The 24224-nt window shown below is 37.8% G+C and overlaps 2 protein-coding genes and 1 pseudogene across 3 annotated transcripts; 1 reads left to right on the top strand and 2 right to left on the bottom strand.

The window, feature by feature from the left end:
- LOC143848334 (uncharacterized) lies at positions 1-10095 on the top strand. 2 transcript variants are annotated; one of them, XM_077357250.1, is made up of 7 exons: positions 1-658; positions 3431-3678; positions 3824-3982; positions 4151-4307; positions 4730-4872; positions 5025-5060; positions 9134-10095. In XM_077357250.1, exons 1-7 carry the CDS (start codon positions 583-585, stop codon positions 9884-9886), a joined length of 1572 nt encoding a protein of 523 aa, XP_077213365.1. In that variant the 5' UTR covers positions 1-582; the 3' UTR covers positions 9887-10095. The 2 variants fall into 2 exon arrangements, with proteins under 2 accessions (XP_077213365.1, XP_077213366.1); XM_077357251.1 differs by having other exon boundaries at positions 2-658; positions 9137-10095.
- Positions 10096-10106: 11 nt separating this feature from the next.
- Positions 10107-11634, bottom strand: LOC143848944 (thioredoxin domain-containing protein PLP3B-like; annotated as a pseudogene).
- Positions 11635-13121: 1487 nt separating this feature from the next.
- LOC143849024 (short-chain dehydrogenase RED1-like) lies at positions 13122-17652 on the bottom strand. Its single transcript, XM_077358075.1, has 3 exons — positions 17246-17652; positions 14921-15080; positions 13122-13570 (listed from the first exon to the last, which is right to left on the bottom strand). The coding sequence occupies exons 1-3, from the start codon at positions 17583-17585 to the stop codon at positions 13234-13236; spliced, it is 837 nt and encodes a 278-aa protein (XP_077214190.1). The 5' UTR covers positions 17586-17652; the 3' UTR covers positions 13122-13233.
- Positions 17653-24224: the final 6572 nt, after the last annotated feature.

The raw sequence follows: 24224 nt of genomic DNA, 5'->3' as shown, positions 1-24224 counted from the left end.
TCACTCGCAAAAACCCCTAAGCTCTCTGCTAAAACCCTCTCTCTTTCTCTCTGCTTTTTTCTCATCCTTGCATGATTTTAATTTCCCTCTAAAAGACTCACTCTTTCCTAAATTCGTATTTGCAGCAATGCCAGATCAGAGAATCACGTCAATTCCTTTTCAAATCCGCCTTCATTTTTCCAAATTTCTTCATATCATTATCTCTCTCTGTTTTTAGGGTTTTTTCTATACTTGTTCAGATCTTTCTTTTTTCTTTCGTTGATCCTTTCCATATATTTTTCCTACTTCTTTTTTCTGGTTCCTTTCAAAGGAAATTTATTTTCTTTTTTCTCAAAGATTTCGGTTTTGGGGTTTCGAATCTTGTATTTCTTTGACATTCCATCTGATTCATGTTCTTTTAGTAGGAACTAGGGTTTTGTAGCCTAACCCCACATTACCCATCAAAAATAAATAAATTAGGGTTTTGTTTTTTAGGCATTTGAATCGTCAATTGCATGGGACGGATCGAAATTGGGCTGGCGATTGAGAAATTGATGATTTAGGGTTTTCTTGGGGAGCTGATAAAAGCGTTCTTGAGGTGGGATGAATAGTGTTTTTAATGAACAAATATTGGCGGACAAGCTTTCGAAGCTCAACAGTACACAGCAATGCATTGAAAGTATCCTTTTTTGTTTTTTCTTGGGTTTTCTTATTGGTTGGTGGGTATTATGTTAAATTATTTTATTTGTAGTTTCAGCAATCGTTTGAAAGCAAATGGGTCTGAAGATTCTCTGGCCAATTTTGAATCTTGAAGTTTTGTTCCTATACTTGTTACTATTTTTAGACTTGTTTTTATTACTATAGCTTATAAAGAATATAGGTAAATTCTTTTGTATGATGGATGTAAGAGCTTGTTCAATTTTGATTTAAATATTCGTTTCTTACTCTTTATAATCTGAATTTCGAGGATTTTCTTATATTTGAGGTGGGTTTTGGATTTCATGGAAGTTCAGGGAAATGGGGCATGGAAAGTAAGGAAACATGTTGGTTTGAGTTCGTTTGATAGAACACCGTTCTATCAGAAGAGAAATTAGGGAAGAAGATGATGGGGAAAGGGAAAATAATGAGTTAATTCGAGGAAACTCAGGCCTCCAATGAGTTAATTCGAGGAAACTCGACGTCCAAGATGCAAACTGTACTTAATTTGATTATTCCTTCCTCAAAGCCATACGGCATCTACATTAATTTTGTTATTTTTGTTGTATCTTTTCTTCTTCTTCCCTGTTTCTTCTTTCTTGTTTTTGTTCTCTGGGTTGCCCCTTCTCGGGTGCTCCCTTTTCATTTAATTCAAATCAATACAATTCGCTATTTCAAAAAAGAAAAGAAATAGAAATCAGTAGAATAGAAAACAGGAAATAAGGAAAGCTAATATAAGATAGCAATAACATAAATAAGGAAAGCATCTAAATAGGAAAATCTATTTCTAACGTTCTCCCGCCCTTAATTTCAACCTTGTCCTCAAGGTTGATTATCCTCATCATCGTCGTCGGAATAACTAGCTGGCTCGATCATCAACAACCGTTTTTGTCCGCAACGATGAACCTTATGACATTTCTCATCACAGTGCCAACATAGCCCCTTAGTCGTTCGGTCCTTGAGTTCCTCTTCCGTCAATCGCTTCACATGCATGTTACGACCCGTGGATTCTATGGGACCTTCTCGAAGAAGATCAGGAGGTCGGCCAGTAAAGCCATCATACGAACGTCGACTATCTTCATGTAGTCTTTCCTCTTGCAATCGCGCATAAGAGATAGCTGCCGTCATCGTGCAAGGACGATACATCTTGACCTCCCGCCGAATTTCCGGTCGAAGTCCTTCAATAAATGTTCCCACTAACTGAGGTTCCAACCAATCTTGTGCACGATTGGCGAGTCGTTCGAAACGGCTTTGATACTCTAAGACTGTCGTACTTTGTCTTATCTTTGCTAACTCGACGTGAATGTTCTCATACTGGGAGGGGCCAAAACGTACTAACAATCCATCTACAAACTCTCTCCAGTTTGGCGATCCGTGATAGATCCCCTCAAACCACTTGAACCATTGGATGGCATCACCTTCTAAATTAATGGAGGCGATGGTAACCCGTTGGTCAATGGGAGTTTGATAGAATCGAAAAAAACGTTCCGCTCGTGTCACCCATCCCTCTGGATCACTACCATCCCATCGTGGGAAGTTTATCTTCATACGGGGACAGTATTGCTCTCGTTCAACGCCGGAGCCACCTTCCTGACGAACACGATTCTCGTCCCGTCGATCTGGTGTGTTGACAGATCTAAGCCCTGTACCCGAATTATCATGAGTAATGGTTGGCTCAAGTGACAGACGGGTTTGGAGAAGAAGATCCGTGATCTTTGTAACTGTGTCTCAATGTTGTTGAATCGTGCCTGATAAACAACATCGAGTTCTTTTATGATTTTAGCTTTCAACTTCACTTGCAAGGCTTGTTCGTCTGATGACGAACCATTCTTGTTCCCAGCAGCCATGGAATAGCCTTTCAAATCTCTGATACCGAGCTCGTTCTTTTGAAGGCGTGTTAGAGGCATCGACCAGGAAGTGCTCTGATACTAAGTTGATAGAACACCGTTCTATCAGAAGAGAAATTAGGGAAGAAGATGATGGGGAAAGAGAAAATAATGAGTTAATTCGAGGAAACTCAGACCTCCAATGAGCTAATTCGAGGAAACTCGACCTCCAAGATGCAAACTGCACTTAATTTGATTATTCCTTCCTCAAAAGCCATACGGCATCTACATTATATAGAAATTAGGGAAAGCAAAATATAGAAATAGAAATCAGCAGAATAGAAAACAGGAAATAAGGAAAGCTAATATAAGATAGCAATAACATAAATAAGGAAAGCATCTAAATAAGAAAATATATTCCTAGCATCGTTCGACGTTGTTCGGTTGCTTTTTTCCCTTTGTTTCAATTCTTTTCTTTTCTTGTCATTGATATCTAATAAATGATGCATTTATATTCCCCATCAAGGGCCTTCTTGGGGGAAATAAGCTGCATAAGGTTCACAAACTTTCAACACATAATATTGAACCATCTGATGGGTGTGAACGATTATATCAGCATAGAATAGGTAAAATGAGGGTGGCGGTGATCAATACCAATTTTGGCTGCTTTTGACAATTTTGGCCTTTTCAAAACCGATTTAGTAGCTAAAATAGTTCAGGCATCAATCTCAAGCTTAGCTCTAGTTATCATCTGGCCTTGTTGTTAAGGATCTGAATTCTGTATACGTGCATTTGTTGATGTTCCTAACTTCTTTCGTATTATTGCATCTATCTCATCTTGTCACATAGCAAGCTTATTTTCATGCATCAAGTGAGCATGTTATCTAATATCAGTGCCAAATGTGCATGTTTACTTAACTTTTGTGTAGCACTATCACATTGGTGTATTTTTCACCAGAAGAAGGCAGAGCTGGTTATTCAAACATGGGATAAGCAATTCCATAGTTCGCAGAAGGAGCAAAAGATTCCATTCTTGTATCTTGCCAATGATATCTTACAGAACAGTAGGCGCAAAGGAACTGAATTTGTCAGCGAGTTTTGGAAGGTTTTGCCTGCAGCACTGAAGGATGTTTTGGAGAATGGTGATGAACATGGAAAGAATGTGGTTTCCAGATTGGTATGCCATTTTTACTTTAATCGTAATTAGTTGTTACCGCTGAAAGGTATAAAACAAAATAAAAAATGCCTTTTACTGACATGCGTAATCATTTGCCTGACTTGTTATCTTGAAAATGTTTAATCATTTTGTTCATAATTTATAGGTTGGTATCTGGGAAGAACGGAAAGTATTTGGGTCTCGTGCACGAGGTCTTAAGGAAATAATGCTCGGAAAAGAACCTCAACCTCCTTTGCAGCTGAACACCAAAAAGCGTTCGCGTTCCGTTAGAATTGTTAGACGAGATTCTCGCTCCATAAAGATAGTAAGATTCTTGGCCTTATCTCTTTCCCCTTCCTTTTTTTTTTCCTTCTTTTGATTTTATTTTTTTAGAGTGGAAGTATGTTCCTCAATTTTCATTGTACATTTCTTCCTATTTATATAACAACTTTGAGACAGAGCTCATTATGTCCATCAATCTCCTTAAAATCAGAAATTGGCTATTGGAGGCACCCCAGAAAAGATAGTCTCTGCATTTCATTCTGTTCTCAGTGAACATCAAAATGAAGGCATGGATTTGAACAAATGCAAAGCTGCGGTCCACCGTGTGGGGAAATTGGAGAAAGATGTTGAAATTGCCTGTCGTCGATGTAAGTTTAATAATGTTATGAATTTAATACCTATGAAGTGATACTTTTTTAAAATGACCCTTCATTGACTGACCGTGATGGATTTCCTGTTCCTATAGTTGTAAAGAGTAAATTTATTCTTAATAATTTATATCTTGTCTTTCTTAGATATCATGAATACATTATTCCTGTCGTATGGGTTCATTTTGGGGGTTTTTTTTTCTGCCGCCTTGTCCCTTTTTTTTTGAAAATAATATGAAAAAAATCCTATAAAACATGGACTTGACCTCCAATCGCCTTGTCCCTTTTGTATATAGCTGGTTCTGTTTATAATAAAACTGTTATCTTTCAAAAAGGAAAAAAAATTGAAAACATTATTCCTGAGGCTTGAACTGTGTATCACATGGATCTGCTGATTGTAGTTTACTTTGCCTGTTCTCCAGTGGAAGACCCTCGACGGGCAACATTGGCAGATGAATTACAGGAGGAGGAGACCATTTTAAAACAGTGTACTGAGAAACTTAAATCAGTTGAAGAAACCAGGGTGGCCTTGGTGTCTCAGTTAAAAGACGCACTACGGGAACAGGTTTGAGTTGAATACATTTATCACCATCAGTTTTCATGCATGTTTCAAAAATTTCAATGCGTTATATGCAGATAAATAAGGTCTACTTGATATCCGCATTTTGAATATACAAGTGCATGGAGTTCTCATACTTACTCAGTGAAGTTCTTCAGGAATCCGAACTGGAGAATGTCCGCACTCAATTGCAGGTGCGTGTTTTGGTCTCACCTTAGTCCAAACTCTTTTTGAAGATGAAAAAATATCCAGTATTCCTTACAATAAATGGCTAGTCTCATGCTTTATGCACTCCATGCCCTTCACATATGCATGCAGAATTCCATATATTGCTGTCTTTGTGCTATTCTTCATTTGGATTACATTCTTCTATCAGTCGACATATATTTGTAGATGTTGTTATAAACAGTTGCTAAAGTCATTGCAATCAAATTTAGATGGCATTAGTAGACTATAACTATAGTCAAATATGTCACACTGAATGCAACTGTCATTGGTTTATTCTCACATAAGCTATCTATCCCTCAATGCGGGATGATTGTGAGTTCCCAGCTTAGAAATGCACTTCAAAGTTCTCAATCATTTAGAGGACTACAAACCCACACTATTCTACATGAAGCTACTTTAACTTCCACTTCTGTCACAATGCATAGCAACAAAAATTTGTTGGTTAGGCAATCACATTATGTCTCGTACCTTTTTATAACCCTGGGAGTGCACGGCTAACAGAAAATATCACAATCTAGTTTGCATCGTTCAAGATGAAGTTATCAAATAGGGACAAAAAAAAGCAAAGGAAGATGTTTTGATGAGGTTCTCCTTGTTTTTCCCTCCTATTTGCTAATAAAAATTTTCTATTAAAAAAAAACTTGTAAGGCAAAATCTGGACAGTGTTTTGATCAAAGAGTTGAGGAAAATTATGTGGAGACCCCCTTTCTGTAGAGCTTTAAAGATGAATTGGTAAGTTGATTGAATTTCCTAGATGATGTCATTCCTAGGCATGGGATCTTCTTCTTTTTTTGAATGGTATGGGATCTATTGTAAGCATGGAAATGAAAATTTACAGTAAATCCCATGTTTATAACTTAAATATGGCCAATATACATGTAGTTATATAGAGATAAATACATTTGGCAGAACCAATGATTACTTGTATCAGCAGAAATCCAATAGGGGCAATACAATGATATTATAATATTTATGTCATATACATAAATGGGAGCTATATAATAGTCAGGTTCTTGCTTGTGAAAAAATTGACGTTTTAAGGGCGATGAACCTAATTTGGTATTGGAAGTTATTAGCCGCTAGCAAGGGCAAATGCCTGCAAAATTACCAAAAGACTGTACTTGGAGAAATCCTCTCTGTTGAATTATGAAAGGTTTTTACATCGTCCTGGGCCGGTAGGAGTTGTGGGCTCATCGAATATGTCTGTTTCATTTTGCAAGGCATATTGGTCGTCTGATTGCCATATTGGTGGTCTGATTGGTTTTTGCAAAGCAAATTGGCACTAATGATTCCTTTTCGGCCATTGGGAGGCCACTTTTAGGGACCCTTTCTAGGCTCTGTCCTCCAATGATGGTCTTAATGTGATAATATGGATTTCTTATTATGGTCCAGTGCCATGGACGTCTGTGGATGTATTTGAAATGATCCATTATCTTTCAGATGTTTTAGGTTTTTTCTTCTAATGGTAGGAGACAATCTCTTATGTTGCTACTTACTACTGAGTTAGGATCACTTTCCATTTCGTCCATCGTGTGGGGTTTTCTTGTCATTCCAAGGGTTGAAGTATTTTGGTGGCGGTGACCTTTTCTAAAATTAGAAGTAAATTATCGGTGTCATCCACGCAGGATGGTTGTCACTAGGTGGTCTCCATCTCTCTCATTGTCTCAAACTTAATTTCTATGAGAACTAGCCAACTAGGAGGGGTTGTTAAAGCTTACTTACTTCTGAATGGGTTTCGAGGCGTAAACGAGGTGGAAGCTCGTCCATTTTTAAGGGAGCTTTTGGTAGAGCTTTTTACGGTGTTATTGGTTAAGGATGATTCCTATTGTGTCATTGCTTGGGCGTTGAAGCACAGACAGTGCCCATGGAGGTTGGACAGCATTATTCCTAAGATTAGAGATTTGAATAACATGGACTCTATGGTTGCAACTATATTCCTTGGATACAAATGAATTGGCAGGTGGTTTAGCATCGGAGAGGCTTCTTTAATTTTTTGGTTGTTTTGGCTCTTTTTTTTCCCGATGTTACTCTTGGGGTTATCTCAACCCCTTTCATATCTGTCCTTTTCTTCTATAATAATAATCCTTTTTATTTCTTAAATCGTGAGAGAGAAAATATCTATAATTGTTAGTCTCTTGCATGATTTTAAATTTCCACCAAAATGGATACGAAATGACCGAAATATTTCTGTTTCTATCTCCACTGAGATGCATATCAAATTCAAAACTGTAGCATACTATATCCACATGTGTTATATTCTTATATTTATATGAATTGCATATGAAATGTGGTATATGTGTTATGTATAAATATTTATATGAATTACATGTAAAATGTGGTATGTCCTGAATTATTTGACATGCGCATATCACTAGGTGCACATGTCACTAAGTGTTGGATGTTTAATCATTCATTATAGTTGATTTTTCTTGCGTATGTGATGATTTTTAAGTGTGTTTCATCTAAAATGTCCATCATTTGCCTATATTTCCATCATTTTACAGGCTTTCCACAGAAATTTTCATCCGAAACCTACTTCTTTCCATTTCCGTCATGATTGAAATGCATACTGAAACCGAAATCCGAAACTTTAGTCTCGTTGATGTTTCATTTCTTCATGATATGGTTGCAAAGGGAATTCTTCATTCTTTTGGCAAAATGTTCTGTTTCTACATTATCTTTTAGTATTGGGCATTCCGTACGTTCATATGGTTCCTTTAGTGGGGAATGCTAAATGATTGGGAGTAATGTTTCCAATCATTAGATTGTACTTACAAATGGTGTATCAAGAGGGCTGACATTGCAACTTTAGGGAGTGAAATGATTGGACCTCTATCAGATGATCTTGAGACATCAAAGTGGATCATCTTCCAAGGGATTGGAAATCAGTTACAGGAAGTAGGGAATACCAAGTGAAGGATGATGAGAGATGATGGTCGTGAAATTAAGTTGCTTTTATTGGCCCTATTGGTATGAAAGACTAATGGGGCCGAGTTTGCCTTCCAAATCATACTTGAGGGTCACTGGATCCTTACCGATTCCTCAAAGAGGGGGACCCTTAGCTTCATTTGATGGTTTAGTTGGGAATTTACAAATTTGTTGATGGAATGCTTTCTACCTTCAAAATCATACTGGAGGATCACTGCATCCTCACCAATTCCTCATGGAGGGCTACTCTTTATCTTCGTTGGGTGGGTTAGTTGGGAATATCCGAAATTGTTGGTGGAGTGTTTGGAAGATAATTCATGATTTTTGTGGGCTTGAAGCTTTCATTATTCCATGTCCTTCTAGTTGCTAATGAGCTATGAATTCACCTGCCATGGCATTGTCGATTGAACCACAACTCTTTCAACAATTATGTTCTGGGAAAGTTTTCTTCCTTGCTGAATTATTATTGATAAAAGAAAAACACACAAAACCTTCAACTTATACCCCATTTTCTTTGCCTTTTTTTTTAAAAAAAGGTAACAATTTTATTAACCAGAAATTAGAGCCAGGTGCAGGGGACAAGCTGTCCCCACATATGGGTCAAGAAGGATCCACAGCAGAAAGTAGTACAATTAATCTATCCTAATAGCATCCACTACTTCTGCAATACTAAAAATAGTATCACTGCACCCAACCCCGTTCTTTGCCAATTTATCCGCCATCATGTTCGTAGATCTCATGCTGTGTGAGAGTTGTGGCCTGATAGCATTCACCAAGTCTCTGATAATCGATTTTGTTTGCCATCCGCCATGGCCCACGACACCGACTTGTGGCCCAAGCGATTGTGTTGCTAGAGTCACCTTCCACAATTAAGGGACCATGGTATTAGCTCCATACCATCTAAAGCCCATTCAGTAGTGCCGTAACCTCAGCTTCGTTTGCATCGCAGACTCCTCCCGATCCCAAAAACAGAAAGTATTTTACTGCATCCGTGTATGATATTTGCTGTAGTTTTGGGATACCTCTGACCGTAACTGACATTCAGTCCCCTATTCCCCTATCCATTGTGCTTTTTCACAATGGAGTCACCAGTTACTAACCTTTCTTATAGCAGGTGGCACAGGCTCAGATAGAGGAAGCAAGCAAAATGAGGCGGCGACTCAACAACGACCCCACGGTTGAGAGTGCCAACCCAACCGATCCAAATGCATCCGCAGGGGAGGCATCCAAAAAGACAGCAGCAGCCATTGCAGCGGAGGTTGCAGACAAGCTGGCGGCTTCTACCTATTCACAGCAGATCATGACCTCCGTTCTTTCCTCCTTTGCAGCAGAGGAAGCCATGAATGCCGGTCTCGTAACATCCTCCTCCAACCCATCTAACTCTTCTCTCGAAAATAACCCTAAACTTGAAAAACCCATGAATGCTACCGCGTTTATCGCTGCCCAACCACTTTCTGTTCCACCAACCCACCATCATCAAACAGTTTTAGTGCAACAACCATTGGTACAGGGTCAAGTTTCAGGGCCCTCCCAGCCTCAGTATACTCTTTTCTCAGCCCCACCGTCCCAGCAATATTTACAACAACCATCAGGAGGAATGATGATTAGTGTGCCTTATGGGTATGGTACCCTAGCCAGTAGCCTGCCCCCGCCCCCGCCCCTCCCTCCTCCACATTTGATGAACTTGGCGAGACCGGCACTATTGACCCAGCACCACCAGGTACCTCTGACTCAGCAGCAACCAATGCAATTGGCTCCACAACAACCTATGTCATTGGTTCAGCAGCAACCAGCCCCACCCAGTTTCCGGCCACTTCAACCTCCTGGAATGGGATTCTATACTCACTCTCATAATCATCAATGAGAATACCAAGGCTTGTATGTTTAGTTCTACACAGTTCTAATCAATGTAACCAATTATTTCTGCAACAGGAAGAGGGCTTTTTTATTCAACATTCTAAGTCAGGCCTTGATGCAGCATTCTAATCAATGCAAAAACAAAGTTTTGGGGATTTAATTATGCAATATGTGCCTCCGAAAGGAATACAATAATCCATACATAAATGAGCAAAACAGGCGTCTCTTTAGTCTGAATCAGAATCATGGATCAGTGAGGCTCTGACTCTACTGTTATCTCCATTATCTTCATCATCATCTTCGTTGTCTTTCTATATGTTATCAATTATACCTGAAATATGACACGAGTTCGGTGAGTCTGCACTTAAATATTAATTGCTTTAATCTGAGGAAATAAAGTACACCTTTCTTTATGAGCAGATTCTCTAGATCCTTCCTTGGGAAATCATCCTTGCCTCCTAGATCTTGAAACCCAACTAGCCTGTCTGTGGCAATGCCTTTCCTGGATGAAAAATCTGCATTTTAATTTGTTTTTGCTGAAAAATCTAATCCAGTTCTCTAATGAAGAATCTTTAAACTTTGATGTAACATGCCTTGAACAGAAACATTTTGTGCAAAACTAGAATTCAGATTAGATGAGTAGTCTCACCTGAACAATATGACTCAAGGCAAAGTTTTGACTGCTAGTTTGACTACAAAGAAGGGTGCATTCTGCAATCCAAAGCCTGAAAGTTAAGTTTCTCAATTGCAGTGACAATACAAAGGGAAAACGTAAACTAACCTCAGCATCCAGCTTGATGAACTTGGTATCCAAATGCCCAGGCGCAAGGGACTTCCAACTGCTTATCCATTATCCTACTAAAGACTGTTGATGAAACACCATTAAAATTTAGTTAACCAGAATCTATCTTTTGTTAATAGTATTGAATTTAGGGAAATGATTTACTTGCAGCGGTAGAATTCCCGGTGGTATATATGACATATTACTTTGTCATTCCCGATAACTTCGCCCAGGAAATTACCTTCAGAAATCTCCCTGTATTCTCCATGGCCATGTCTTTTTAAGGCTTGCCGCTTCTCAGCTTCTATCTGTTGGAAGAAGTCAAAGTTTTTAGGGCCTGTTTGATTGCAGGATAATTTTTTTGGGGCAGAACTTGTTCCAGAGCAAGTGCTTATTCAATATTTGTTGAGCTATCCCCGACAAAAACAGTCCTAACTTTAACATAGAAAATGAGGGTAACTGAAATTCTAGATGAGAGATGGAATTTCACTCAAGACAAAAAAGAAATTAGAAGTCCTAAAACACCCATATTTCATAAAGAAAAACCAAAGCATAGAAAATGACCAAAATATCATTGAAGGGGGTACTTTCGACAAATTTCACCTTGAGCGCTGCTATTCTCTCTGCATGCAATTTTTCCAGCTCTTGATCCTGAAATGTAATAATAAGTAGATTCAGGTGCACAGATGATTAGAAATAATAAGATATATTGGTTGGAAGATGAGATGAAAAATGGATAGGTAATCCAACTTACTTCCATCAATTCACCAAGATCAACTTCTTGCTTAGTTGCACTGGATGGCTGTGGCTTTCTATGAACTAGCAATTTCTGAAAGAGAAGTGGGTGATTATGTTAAATCATATTACGATTTGCGAAAGAGTAAAGTAATATGAAATGGCTTATGGAGCAGTATTTGTGGAGAAGGTTTACATAGGACCATATCGTTGAATTCGCCTTTCAAACATACTGCCATGTGTGTGACGATCTGGTCCGTGCATATTATTGGCCAGCACAAGTCCGGCCTATTGCCCTTGACCCCACGCTCATCGGATGATTCTAGAGCTTTGATCTAGCATGATGAAAAATACACCTCAAGTTGTCTTTAGACTTGTTTTCTGCACACCTCAATCTTGAGACTGAGATTTCTGTTTGGCATCAGACTTGGAAACCACGGAATCGCCCCGTGATTTCCCATCAGATCAATGACCCCGATCACCAAACAAAAATGCCACATGCATTGGATTATGACTGTTTTCATTCATCAAGATAAGGTCATCTTGCTAGCTGATCTCTTCACAGAAACCATATTTCCATGTGAGTGTTGAGGCAGAAATCACCCAAAGCTTGAAGAGATCTAAAACAGGAGAGGTGTGGAACTGATTATTCCTGCATTTTCCTACTCTCTTTCTAGTGTTCTAATGCATTTTATTCCGTAGTTTTCAAACACATGACTGGTTCTTTGAGATATATAGCAAAGCCACATAACTACTGCAATCCTTTTGGCGGTTAATGCCGGGACTTGGATTCAAAAGAAGAGCAGAACTCTTACAGATAGAACTGATGAGAGATTACTGTTAGTTTCTATAGCAAGTTGAAATGAAGATAACCACCTAAACAATAACTGGCACTCTAACGACCCCTCAAAAAAAAAGTCATTAAGCCTCTCTAGTTGTGAGATAAATAGATCGCTACTAATCACACTTCAAAAACATGCCCTTTGTTCTATGCTCGTCTAGAAAATCAACAAACACATCGAATTAAAGGAAAAAAAGGAACAGTAAACTGTCATTTGTCATCAGAATTTTCTCATGAAATACAGCCATTTGTCAAAGTTCCTTGTACTATTTACATATTGATCCGAACCTAGCTCTGATACCAATTTGGTGCAAACGTAGGGTTTGCGGGTTCTTTACAGAACTTTGGAGCGAAATTGGTCTAGCATTCAGTATTAATTAGCGCCATCAACTCTAAAACAGATTAGGACCCAAAAGTGTTCACATTACAGCTAGGGGTTGCACTCGAGTTAGCCTTAAAAGTTAAATCATCAATAAGTTCAATTCAACCCAAGATAAACATGCAACAATTTAGCTCAAATCAAAGGATATCAGATCTTACAAAAATAAGGGTAGCAAGCTCGGAATCTGTTGACAATCTGAGAAGAAAGTGATAGTTGAGCAATGGGATATCCAACATATGGCCTATGAAACCCACTATCTGGGTTAGTTCAATTCGCATGATGTTTAGGCAATCGGAGATTCAATACAGGGCCTATGAGATGGACGGTCCAGATCAACTAGAGGTTAAGCCTGCTATGTACCACTTGAGCACGAGAGAGAGAGAGAGAGAGAGAGAGAGAGAGAGAGAGAGAGAGAGAGAGAGAGAGAGAGTACTGAATTCAGTCACATGAAACTTGAAAACCCAAGTTATGAAAGCATTTTACTGAATTCAGTCACATGAAACTTGAAAACCCAAGTTATGAAATCATTTCATCTTTTATTTTTGATGGGAAAGTAGAGATTCAACCAAGTTCTTTTAGTTTTTGATGGAAAAGCAGAGATTCAACCAACTACTTTTAACACTTCATTGCAATTCTGAGAAGCCCATCCTTGATAAATATTGGAAGGTGATAAAGGATGGCTGAAATTGTAGCTAAATGGCCATATGAGAACCATGCTGGTGGGTTCTTCTTCAGCACAACAGCCACCGTCTTCTTCGCAAGCTCTTCCGCTGGTGTAGACCTGGGCCCCTGCGAGAAATCCGCCCTTTCACGAATGGACTTCTCAAACTCCTTATACAGCTTCCATTCAGGCATCCTACTGTAAATGGCTACAGAAGTTTTTCCAACATTTGAACTGACTGCACCTGGAACAACAGTTATCACGTCTATACCAAAAGGCTTAAGTTCCAACCTGCTTAGAAGCCAAGAGGTTAAGATCAAATAAAACGATCAGCATAGAATGCAACACAAAAAAAGTCTGTTCATAATGTCAAAATGAAATTTTAGTATCTTGGATTCTCCTGTACTTCTACTCATCCATACTAGATTACAAGTATGTGACACAGAATGCTAGACAGTTTTGAGAGTTTCTTAATTTTCAAAATTGTCAACTTACCGATGGGTGTTCATATTGGTGAACACAACTAGCAAAACCAGAGGTATTATGCAGTAAATCATTCTTATTCATGAATGAAAAACATATGCAAGTGCTCTTCAAAATATCAAAAGAGGGAAAAAAATTCGGCCAAATCACATCATGTTTACAGTGTGGCCTCAAGTTAGATGTATCTGAAGATTATGAATCACAAGGCTCGTCATTGATGAACTAAATGCTAAAGACAATATGTGAATAAATAAAACCATGTCAGGCATACTGACAGGTGCATGAGTTTTCTACACAGACTCCTTAAATACCTCTAAACATTATTTGCATACAATCTTATATGCAAATGGATTTAAAGTTAAAATGATTATTTGCAAAAAATAGTTATGTTAGTGTTAAGAATGATATAGTTAATGGCTTCCAAAAAAGCCTTAATGTCCCATTTGAAAATAAGATTAAAGTAAAACAAACTTATTTGCAAACAAAGGACAATTTTAGTGTCATCCAAAGAGGCCCTTAAGTAACTTTTTTTTTTTTGGAAAGATAACTAATTTATTAATTGCTGTAATCGGATTTCATCAACGGGGACAAGGCATGCCACCAATGCAGAAACCCTAATACAGCGAAAACCCAAAAACCTCTAATCATTACCAATTTATATGCCCCACCTCAGCTAACCAGTAACAGTTCAGTTGCCCTTTAGTAATAGAGCCTTGTGAAGAATCAACCCCGCATTTATACACATCATTCTAGCTTTGTTGCACTTCAAGTACTACTGTCACACTTCAAAATATGTGCATTGCCATGTGCACTTTTCTCAGTCCAACAATCCTAACTTAAAAAGAGGGCACCATTTTTGTTCATTTGAAGATTTCTTGCAAACAAAATGCCCAATGTACAAATGACAATTGGAGATGTGTGATTATTCCTAGTAAGACCTACTGACATGCATATATCTATATCCGGTATCGTCTAATGTATGATAACGCATTCACATACACTAGTTCCATCTCTGATCACATAATTAACCGTGTTCTGAGCAACATATGATTCTCGAACAAAAAAAACTAAGAGTAGACATCCACCTAATAGAGATACTGAAACCAAAAATAACAACGCAGCTTGTTAAGCATCCACTGATGTAAATTGAATACAAACCTCAAGCTATCAGTCAAGGCATGAAGGGCAGCTTTAGATGCAGAGTAAGGACCTGCCCATGGTCCAGGGACCAAAGCAGAAACACTTCCCACATTGACAATTTTACCCTTCCGCCTACTCGCCATGTGGGGAACAACAGCTTGAATCAACCTCATGGGCCCTATCAAAAAATAACAAAGGAAGCAATCACCAAAGACTTTAATGTTACTCATGAGCTGCACAAAGGGCAGTAAAAGAGCTACAAGTTAAGTAGTTATTTTTGTAATGAAAGATGTCTTAAAGACCTATATAGAACAAAATGAGCTCTACCAATTGAGAGTACATAAATATGTTTCTCGAAATGCGAGATTAACGCTGTGTAAGCCTAAAGAGAGAGGATAATAATAAAGAATAGCAGATCATGGTCCTTGATCTTCAAGTTAGAAAGGAAATAACGATATTAAAAGTTCAAGAATGTTTTAAACACTCATGTGCATGTCGTCATCTTAGGGAATACAAGTAAGATCTCATGGCTCATGGCTACCTATGGATTCATTTGGTAAATTTAAATTGAAAGAAAGAAACTAGGTACATACTACACACCACAACTACCAGATAGTCCCATTATTTGTAAGCATAGTTTTAAATTTCCACCCAAACTAACATGAAACCACCGAAATGATTCCATCTCCATCCCCACTGAAACACATACCAAGACTAAAACCGTGTACTATATCAGTATGTGTTACATAATTATATTTATATTAATTGCATGTGAAATGTGGCGTATGTATTATGTATAAATATTTATATGAATTAAATATGAAATCGGCATTTGTTTCTCTGTTTTTAGGTCCGTTTGAAGTCCCCAATGTCTATGTAGTACCTAATATCCAATGCAAGCTCTTGTATGTTTCAAGGTTGAACAGAAAATTGATATATAGAAGTGGTCCGTAATTCGATCTCTCTATTTGATCAATTCTCCGCTGCTTGGAGATTGTCATATCTTCAATTCTAACTTCTACACAATATACATGGATATAGCGATCTGGCTACCCCTAAACTCAACAACAATGAAAAAAAAAAAAATAGGGGGATATTTTTTTTTTCATAGGTGAGCTGGGGTTTGGTGGGGACCCTACCCTCTATTAGATAAAGAGAAGGATAATACGTTAAGGGGTGCCAGACACCATCCCTAACTCAGAGCACATGAAAGAGGGAGATCCAAAAACTCGGGATAGACAAAATCAGAACACTAAACTTAAGATATCAAATTGCTCAATACCCTTGAGTTACATAATCTGCTAGCTTGATTGCTACATACCCAAGATTAGCTGGAAGATCTTCTTGATTTCCTTAGTGGTAGATTTTCTTATTTCTTGCTATAGCTAGGATATTCCCCTTAATATTTGTTTCCTTTTATTTTTATCTTGTTTCCTAAGTATCCCTTAGGATTTGGAAAGTTTGGATTGTTTCCTAAATAGTAGAAATGCTAATTCTATAAGTATGTAATCTCTTTCTTTTTAACGTATGAATGGAAAAGCAAGGACGGTTTTAGGAGATTGGGCCATCTTGAATAGGCCTACGTTGTTTATTTCTCTCTTATTTTTACTTTTATCCAAGGAGTCGTATCATTGATGGGAACATGTTGGGATCTCTGGGAGCGTCCTAGGCAATTCTTCTTTGGATTCTTCTGCCTTGGTTCGCCGCATGGTTATAAATTTCGACTCAATACCGAAATCGAAATCGAAATCGGTAATACTCGAACCTTAAATTATTTCGACCGAAATTTTGGTCCGAATTTTAAGGAATTTCACCAAAAAATAAGATATTAGTTTATTTGATTTCGTTGGATTTCAGCCGAAATTTCGGTTTTCGTGAGGACCAAAACGCATTCCGAAACCAAAATTTGAAACTATGGTACTTTACCGTCAGAGTCGTTGTGCTGTGTGCTGTCGATGAAAAACAGAAGAAGAAGAAGAGGATATTGATTCATGTTAACTCATAACCTTGAAAACCCATGCCAGTACAACAGGAAACAGAACATTTGACGACAAAAACCAAACAAGCTAGTGGTCAAAACAAAGAAATTAACTTATAGCAGTCAAAACACAAGGTCCTACAACGAAAAATAGAATCTGGGTGCATATTCCCGTTTTGTTTTGGATTTTAAGAACCGATTGTGAGTCCAAAACTGATTATAGGACTCAAATTTACCTCTAGCTTGAGTCGAATAATCACTTTTGGACTCACAATCGGTTCTAAAAATCCAAAACAAAAACGATTTCAGAACATTAAAAAAAAAAAAAAAATTTCAAACCAGGGTAAGCAAGGAGATGGAATTACCATAAACATTAGTATTAAAAGTTTGCTCAATCGAAGATATAGGAATTTCTGCAAGTGGGCCCACGCAATGGACCCCAGCATTGTTAACCAATATATCAATCCTTCCAAACTTTTCAAAAACATTCCTCAAAGCATTCCCAATGCTTTCTTCAGACAAAACATCAAGTTCCTGAAGAAAAATCCTAGAATCGTTCTCGAGATTTTTCATGGAATTTAAGGACCTGCTTGTTGCAACCACTAGACATTTCTTGGAAACGAAGGCTAGGGCTAAGGCGTGGCCAATACCACCTTCTGTACATCCTGTGATCAAAACCACTGGTGTTTCTTCAAAACCACCCATTTAAAACCACTTTTAATGGAGGAACTGGTTTTTTGTGAAATGGGTTTGGAAGAAAACTTTTGGATTGCATGGAATCTTATATATGGGCTATGGGATTTATAAATTTGCTATTTTTGAGATTCATGGAATCTGACATTTACACATTTGTCGACGATTCCAGCCATGCAGTGTTTTGTCACGTTAGGGAAAGGAAATGATATGTTTGCCCATTTTTCTTTCTTGGGCCACCCTTTTTTTGTGGGACCGCACATTAGAGGGTTGATCCTAACTCTCTTTAGATCGGATGGTTAGAATCAACCTATGGAAATGAATTTTGGGGCACAACCTATTTATGCTGTGGCCCATCTAATGGACGGTTTGGATCATCCTATAGTGTGGGCCGTACTGTACTTTAAAAAAAATAATGGACTATAAGGCCTTTCATCATAAAAAAAAACTCGTAGAAGGATAGTCATAAATAGTTTAAATACAGAAGATAGGGCTAAAGAAAGCGGAAAGGCCTTTTTACATTTGGTGCCCAACATATGAACAGCTAGACTCCTTGACAAGGTGGGCCCAAGTATTTTTTTAAATAGTATACTTTATTTTGGGAGATGATAAGTGTGACAATGAACGTTAAAGGGGTGTGAATAATCCTACACGGGGTGCGAATTTATGGTGGCATTTTATTTATTTATTTATAATTGGTGAATCTTTATTACTTTAACGGCAGGCATGACCAATTGGTCAGTCATGGCCCTAACTCAAGAATAGTACGATAAATAGTCTTATATTCTCCGCTATTTGTCCTTGGGACACCATCTAGTGTAAAAACAATAGTCATAAGTACACTAGAGGCCGGAGGGGCTGTCCCAAGTACAAAAAGGGGCTAATATATCAACGTAAATTTAAAATAGAGTAGGGCCCACCTTGTTAAAAAATCTAAACCATTCAATTGTTGGATTTCACGGAAGGTTTGTCATCAAAGAAAAGAGAGAGAGTGGGTTGCGGGCTTCACAACGGATAAAAAGGTAGGAGAGGGTGTAGTGTAGTGGGGATTTTGCCTTGCTCATCTCCACTCGCAACCTATTTATGTTGTGGCCCAACAAATGAACGGTTTGGATCATCTTATGAAGTGGGCCGTTTTGTATTTTTTCAAAAATATTGGATTTTACAGCCACACACCATATAAAATCTCATCGCTCTTCATATTATATTCTTATTTATGGATAAATTATGCGGTAACTAGGCGTATAAACACATCATCCCATCCTTGATATTTGATCCAATGGCAGCTTCAGCTCACTTTTTAAGAAGCTGCCATTGGATCAAATATCAAGGGTGGTACTTCCATCGTACCACCTTCACATGTTCACAGGCCCATTCATCATATAATTTCTCCTTATTTATGTGTGTCTACACTCAGTCCACATGCGTGTTTGAGTTGAGTTTTTGTTGACTCGAGAATTGATATATACACCTCCTACGTTTTGATATTCACACTACTCATCTCTTTCCGCTAGTGCAAATTGGGATTTGCTAGGGAATTTCGTAGAAAGGCATGTCACATGAAAACTTTCGAGTTAGAGAGCAGCTGCAAGGTCTCACTTTTAAGAAAATTGTGTCTTATTCATTTAATTCATATGAGGCGGATGTTTCCTCACGCCAAAGTCAGTCGTCGCAAAATGCCTTTTACTAGGGAATGTGAATGCCAACGTTCCCTCATCCCCAGGTCAAAGAACCAGGTCGCTTTCTACGGTGCTTCCAAGACGAGCATTTACATGTAGTTATAAATGGGACTTGCTTTGAACACTTGAGATGGTCAAAGCATGAGCAAACATGTTCTCCGCGAGTTTGAAGCATATATGGCTTGGAAACCAAAAATAAATAAATAAAAGTAACATGGTATGAAACTAAGAACCAGAAATAACTCAACTCAACTCAACTCAACTCAACTAAGCCTTTGTTCCAAACTAGTTGGGGTCAGCTAATGATTCCTTTAGAAAATTTTCATGAAGAAGGTGAAAGAATATATCCGGCACAAATTAACTAAGTCTAATCCTGACACTAGTTGGGTCGTCTAGATGAATTGTTTTCTTCCATTCTCTCCTATCCAAGATCATGTTCTCTGTTATGTTTCTAGCCATCGAGTCTTTCCTCACTGTTTCTACCCAAGTTATTTTCGGTCTGTCCCTACCTCTTTTTACTCCATCAACTTGGCACGAGTCACTTCTTTTCACTGGAGCATTCCAAACCATCTTAAACGGTGCTCTCTCATCTTCTCCCCAATTGGTGCCACCCCTACCTTTTTACGGATGCCTTCATTTTTAATTCTATCTAACCTTGTAAGGCTGCACATCCATCTAAGCATTTGCATCTACGCTTCACTCATCTTGTGCACATGCTGCTTCTTGCTGGCCCAACATTCTGAGCCGTACAGCATGGCTGGCCTCACAGCTGTCTTATAAAACTTTTCCTTCAACTTGGTAGGTATTTTATGGTCTCACAGAACTCCTGAAGCATATTTCCACTTCAACCAACATGTTCTTATTCTGTGTTTAACATCCTCTTCAATCTCTCCTTCCTTATGTAGGATTGAACCAAGATAGCGAAAGATATCTCTCTTAGGTACCTCATGTCCAGTCATATTTATTGAGTCATCGCCCCGCCTCCTTACATTACTAAAGTTGCACTCCATATACTCTGTTTTAGTCCTACTCAGTCTAAAAACTTTGGATTTCAAAGTAAAATAAAAACTAGAGATAATCAAATATAAAATAAGAAAAAAAAAGACAAACAAGCCTTGACATGGAAAAATAATCAACATTCTACTTTTCTACGGCATAGATTTTTTTCATGCTAATGGCATTGGACTATATCATTGCTCATAAATCAACAAGGACAATAGAGGAAGATGAATTTCACAACACCGGAATATCCGCTTCTCAAATAATGAAACAGATGTTTACACTACGCAAGATCCATAACCAAAAGAGAAGAAGAGCAATCACCAAAAGATCAAGCTCAATATGTGATAGAACAACAATACAAGACAAGAACAAAAAAAAGAGAATAAAGCTTCATCAAGAAAACTTCAAAATATAGAGAAAAGTTGAAAAAGTTGGCACTTTGCTTCAAACACTAGCTTGCACACAAGAAAGCTACAATGGAGCTTCAATGCAGGTCTCATGCTAGTTAGTGGAGAATCTCTACAAAATCGATTTAATGAGAATAAGCTTAGTAAAACGAAAGTAGAGAGTAAATGGCTTATGTAAGTCGTAGTGGGTATGGGAAAGTGTAGACTTTAATCCTAGAGAAGTGACGGTGGGTTTAGAGTTTCAAATGGGGTTTGAATTTGGAATAAGAGGGAAGTGGGAAAAGATGGAGCTTTTGAGAACATTGGGTGAGATGACAACAATAATAGGATATCAAATGCAACAAGATTAGTAAAAAGGAATGATGAAATTCAAATGAAAAGATTCAACTAAGTGGGACGTCCAGACAAAAAAATAATAATTATTCGAGATTAACTGGGATGTCCTGACAAGAGATTCACTTTTCAAATTTATCAAGTAGTTTGAACGGTTCAATGGCTATCTGTTCCAGTATCCTATCCCTCCTCTCCATTTCTATTATGATACTTGTATTGAACATTTGAACTGCGTCATTTTAGGTAACTCATTAGCAGTCGACAGACCATAGCACACTACCAATGATAGAAAATCCTTTCGAAAGAGGATAAATAATAATTATTAGTGACACATTTAAACTTCAGATGCTTAATGAGAAAGATTATCGTTGAATTAATTTAACAGCTGGATGTTTTAGTATCCAATGTACACTCTCTCTATTACTTGTATCGTACTTAATATTTAAATAAATTAATTAATTCTACTAATCTAATTTCAAAGTACCCATCTCACTCTAATCAAGCCTAAGGCTATATTTGGACTCGTCGGGCCCCTAGGGTTAAGACATTGAAGTCATGAATTACTTCCTAGCTAAAAAAAAAAGAAGACCAGTGAACAAAAGTAAGGGAAATGAGAAATGAGTCCCTTTGCATCACTTGGTACACCTAGCTGCAGTGTACGTGGCAATCATGTCACTTCATTCCTTCAAATGTGAAGTACATCAGCACCTTTGCAGTCATAGATACACTGTAGTTGGGTGTCCCAAGTATTGAAAAGGGGCACCTTTATCATTCCCTAAGGGCCCGTTTGGATACCGCTGGGATTTAGATTTGGGGATGAATTTGGAATTGTAAATGCAAATTTGGCTTTTGGCTAAACATTTTTATGTGTGAATTTGGATTTTAGCCAAATCCAAATTATTTCTAATTTTTTGTGGTTAGTGTAAAAATCTTGATTTATGAATTCCTTTTAAAACTAGTTATTTACAAATCTAAATTGGAACGAATTTAACATCGCATACGTCGCGACTCTATATCTCGAACCTACTTTCGTTTTCACAAAAAAAAAAAAAAAAAAAAAAAAAAACCCTAGCTCCTCCAAGTCGCAAAACCCTAGCTTTCTCTGGCCGTTCGTCTTCCCCACCCAGAAAATCTCAGAAACCCTAGCGATCTGTGTTCTAAAATCTACGAAACCCAAGCGATATGTGCATCTCCCTCTCCGGAAGAAGAAGAAGAACAATAAGATTAACAGGTTTTATTGGTGTGCTTTAGTGTTGAGCGCAGAGATCTTATTTTGCATAGGTGGAAGCCCCCTGTTCAAAACATGTATAAGGTTAATTTCGATAGCGCGAGTTCCGGCAATCCAGGTCCGGCAGGAGTGGGAGGGGTTTGTCACAATGATAAAGGGGATGTTATTGGGCATACTACGGCTCTATTGGTGTGTCTGATTCCTCATATGCGGAAGTGAGGGCGGCACATTTTGGCATTTTGAATATTGATAGAAGGTTGATGGATCAGACAATTGTTGAGGGAGATTCGTTAAATGTGATTCGTTGGCTGAAAGGTGGGGTGGCTCCTCCGTGGAGATTTCTTTCCATTTTTTATGAGATTGCGGACTTAACTGCGGGGTCCGCTATCGGCTTTCAACATGTTAGAAGATCGGCAAATGATAAGGCGGATGCGCTAGCTAAGCATGGTGTCTCCGGTGGTTCTATTATGTGGTTCGACCACCTTCCTCCCTGAAAAGGGGTTTTCTCTGTATTTTGTTTTTTCTTCGTTCCTGTTTCTTTCTTGCTTCCTATTGTAGATATGGGTGGTCCATCTCGGCCTCCTAAATTTGCTATATATAATTATTGCCATTTCAAAAAAAAATTAACAGGTTTTATTTGTTTTTTCTCTTCTTTTTTTTAAAAAATTCTTAGAAACCCTAGCGATCTTGTATTTTCGTGCTTGATTTATCTCTCTCGCTCTAATGGCTGTGAGATAGCATCAGAACTCCCTTCAGTTTTTGTCTTTTATCAGTGAGATTTTAGATCATATTTCATCTAAAATGAGTTCACCTAAGCATTCAAAAAAAAAGAGTCACCTAATCTCACTGATTTTTGTCTAGTTTCTGTGATGCCCTTTTTAGATGAACTTCACCTATTCTCACTGATCCGACATTGTTTTCGTGAAGGGCAAGATTTTGGATCAGTGAGATTTTTGTTCTTCTATTTTTCTTTTTCTTTAAGATGCCCTCTCTTCGATTCTTGGATCGGTGAGATTTTTGGCCTAATCCGACATTTTTTGGTTGGAGATTTGTGTTGAGTTTCTAAGATGCCATGCTAGGATTGTTTTTATCAAAAGAGAATGTTGTCCTTTGAATTTTCTATCCATTTTGGCTCTTTTTTTCTTAATGAGGTATGATTTCCATCCATATTTTTGCTAGTTTCTTTCTTAATAAAGCTCTCTAATGTCTCTCTATCATACTTTGTTCACTCTTCCTCATCTATAATATGATGATTACTTGTGTATTTTCAGAGCTTAGTTTGAGAACCGTTTATTTATTATTTTTCTTCTTCTTTGATCTAATATTGTTGTGCTATTTTTTGTGTGTTTGATGTATCCATATCTCTCGATCAAACTTTGTTCTTTCTTCTTTGCTTATAATATGATGATTACTTGTGTATTTTCAGAGCTTAGGTTGGGAACCATTCATTTATTCTTTTTCTTCTTCTTTGATCTAATATTGTTGTGCTACTTTTTCTGTGTTTGTTGTATCCTCTTGGGTGGTTCTTATGTTCTTGAGCTATGCTTTCAGTCTTCTTGTTGTTTTTTCTGGATGGGTTTTGAAAGAGGAAGAGGTAGGAAAACACATTTCTTCTCTTATTAGAATTCGTTGGTTTCATTTGTTTTTTCCTTTAAATGGTTTGGTTTTCTTGCATAATTGACATCAAAGAAATGGTTTTCTTGCATAATATATAGATAATTATATAAACTTCAGTAGGACCACATTTGGTAGAAGATTGATGGTACCTTATAAGAAGTCCCTTCCAACTTTAAAATGAGAGATGCTACACAAAATGGGCTTCTAGCCCAAAAATCAATTAGTTCAAATTATTCAAACTATTCACTCAATGTATTTTATGTAGACTAAATGCAAGGATCATACAAATAAGATGATTCATTTGGTATGACTTAGGTTGTGGGCCCTTATTGGTGTACATGTGGACCAAGGAGACACAAGCAATGGCTAATACACCAAGTTTTGG

The sequence above is a fragment of the Tasmannia lanceolata genome, unplaced genomic scaffold, assembly GCF_043159265.1.
Source record: "Tasmannia lanceolata isolate RefF3 unplaced genomic scaffold, GAP_Taslan_0.1 ptg000016l, whole genome shotgun sequence".
Taxonomy (NCBI): Eukaryota; Viridiplantae; Streptophyta; class Magnoliopsida; order Canellales; family Winteraceae; genus Tasmannia; species Tasmannia lanceolata.
The sequence above is the reverse complement of the archived record's forward strand: the minus strand, read 5'-3'. Positions and strand labels throughout refer to the sequence as shown.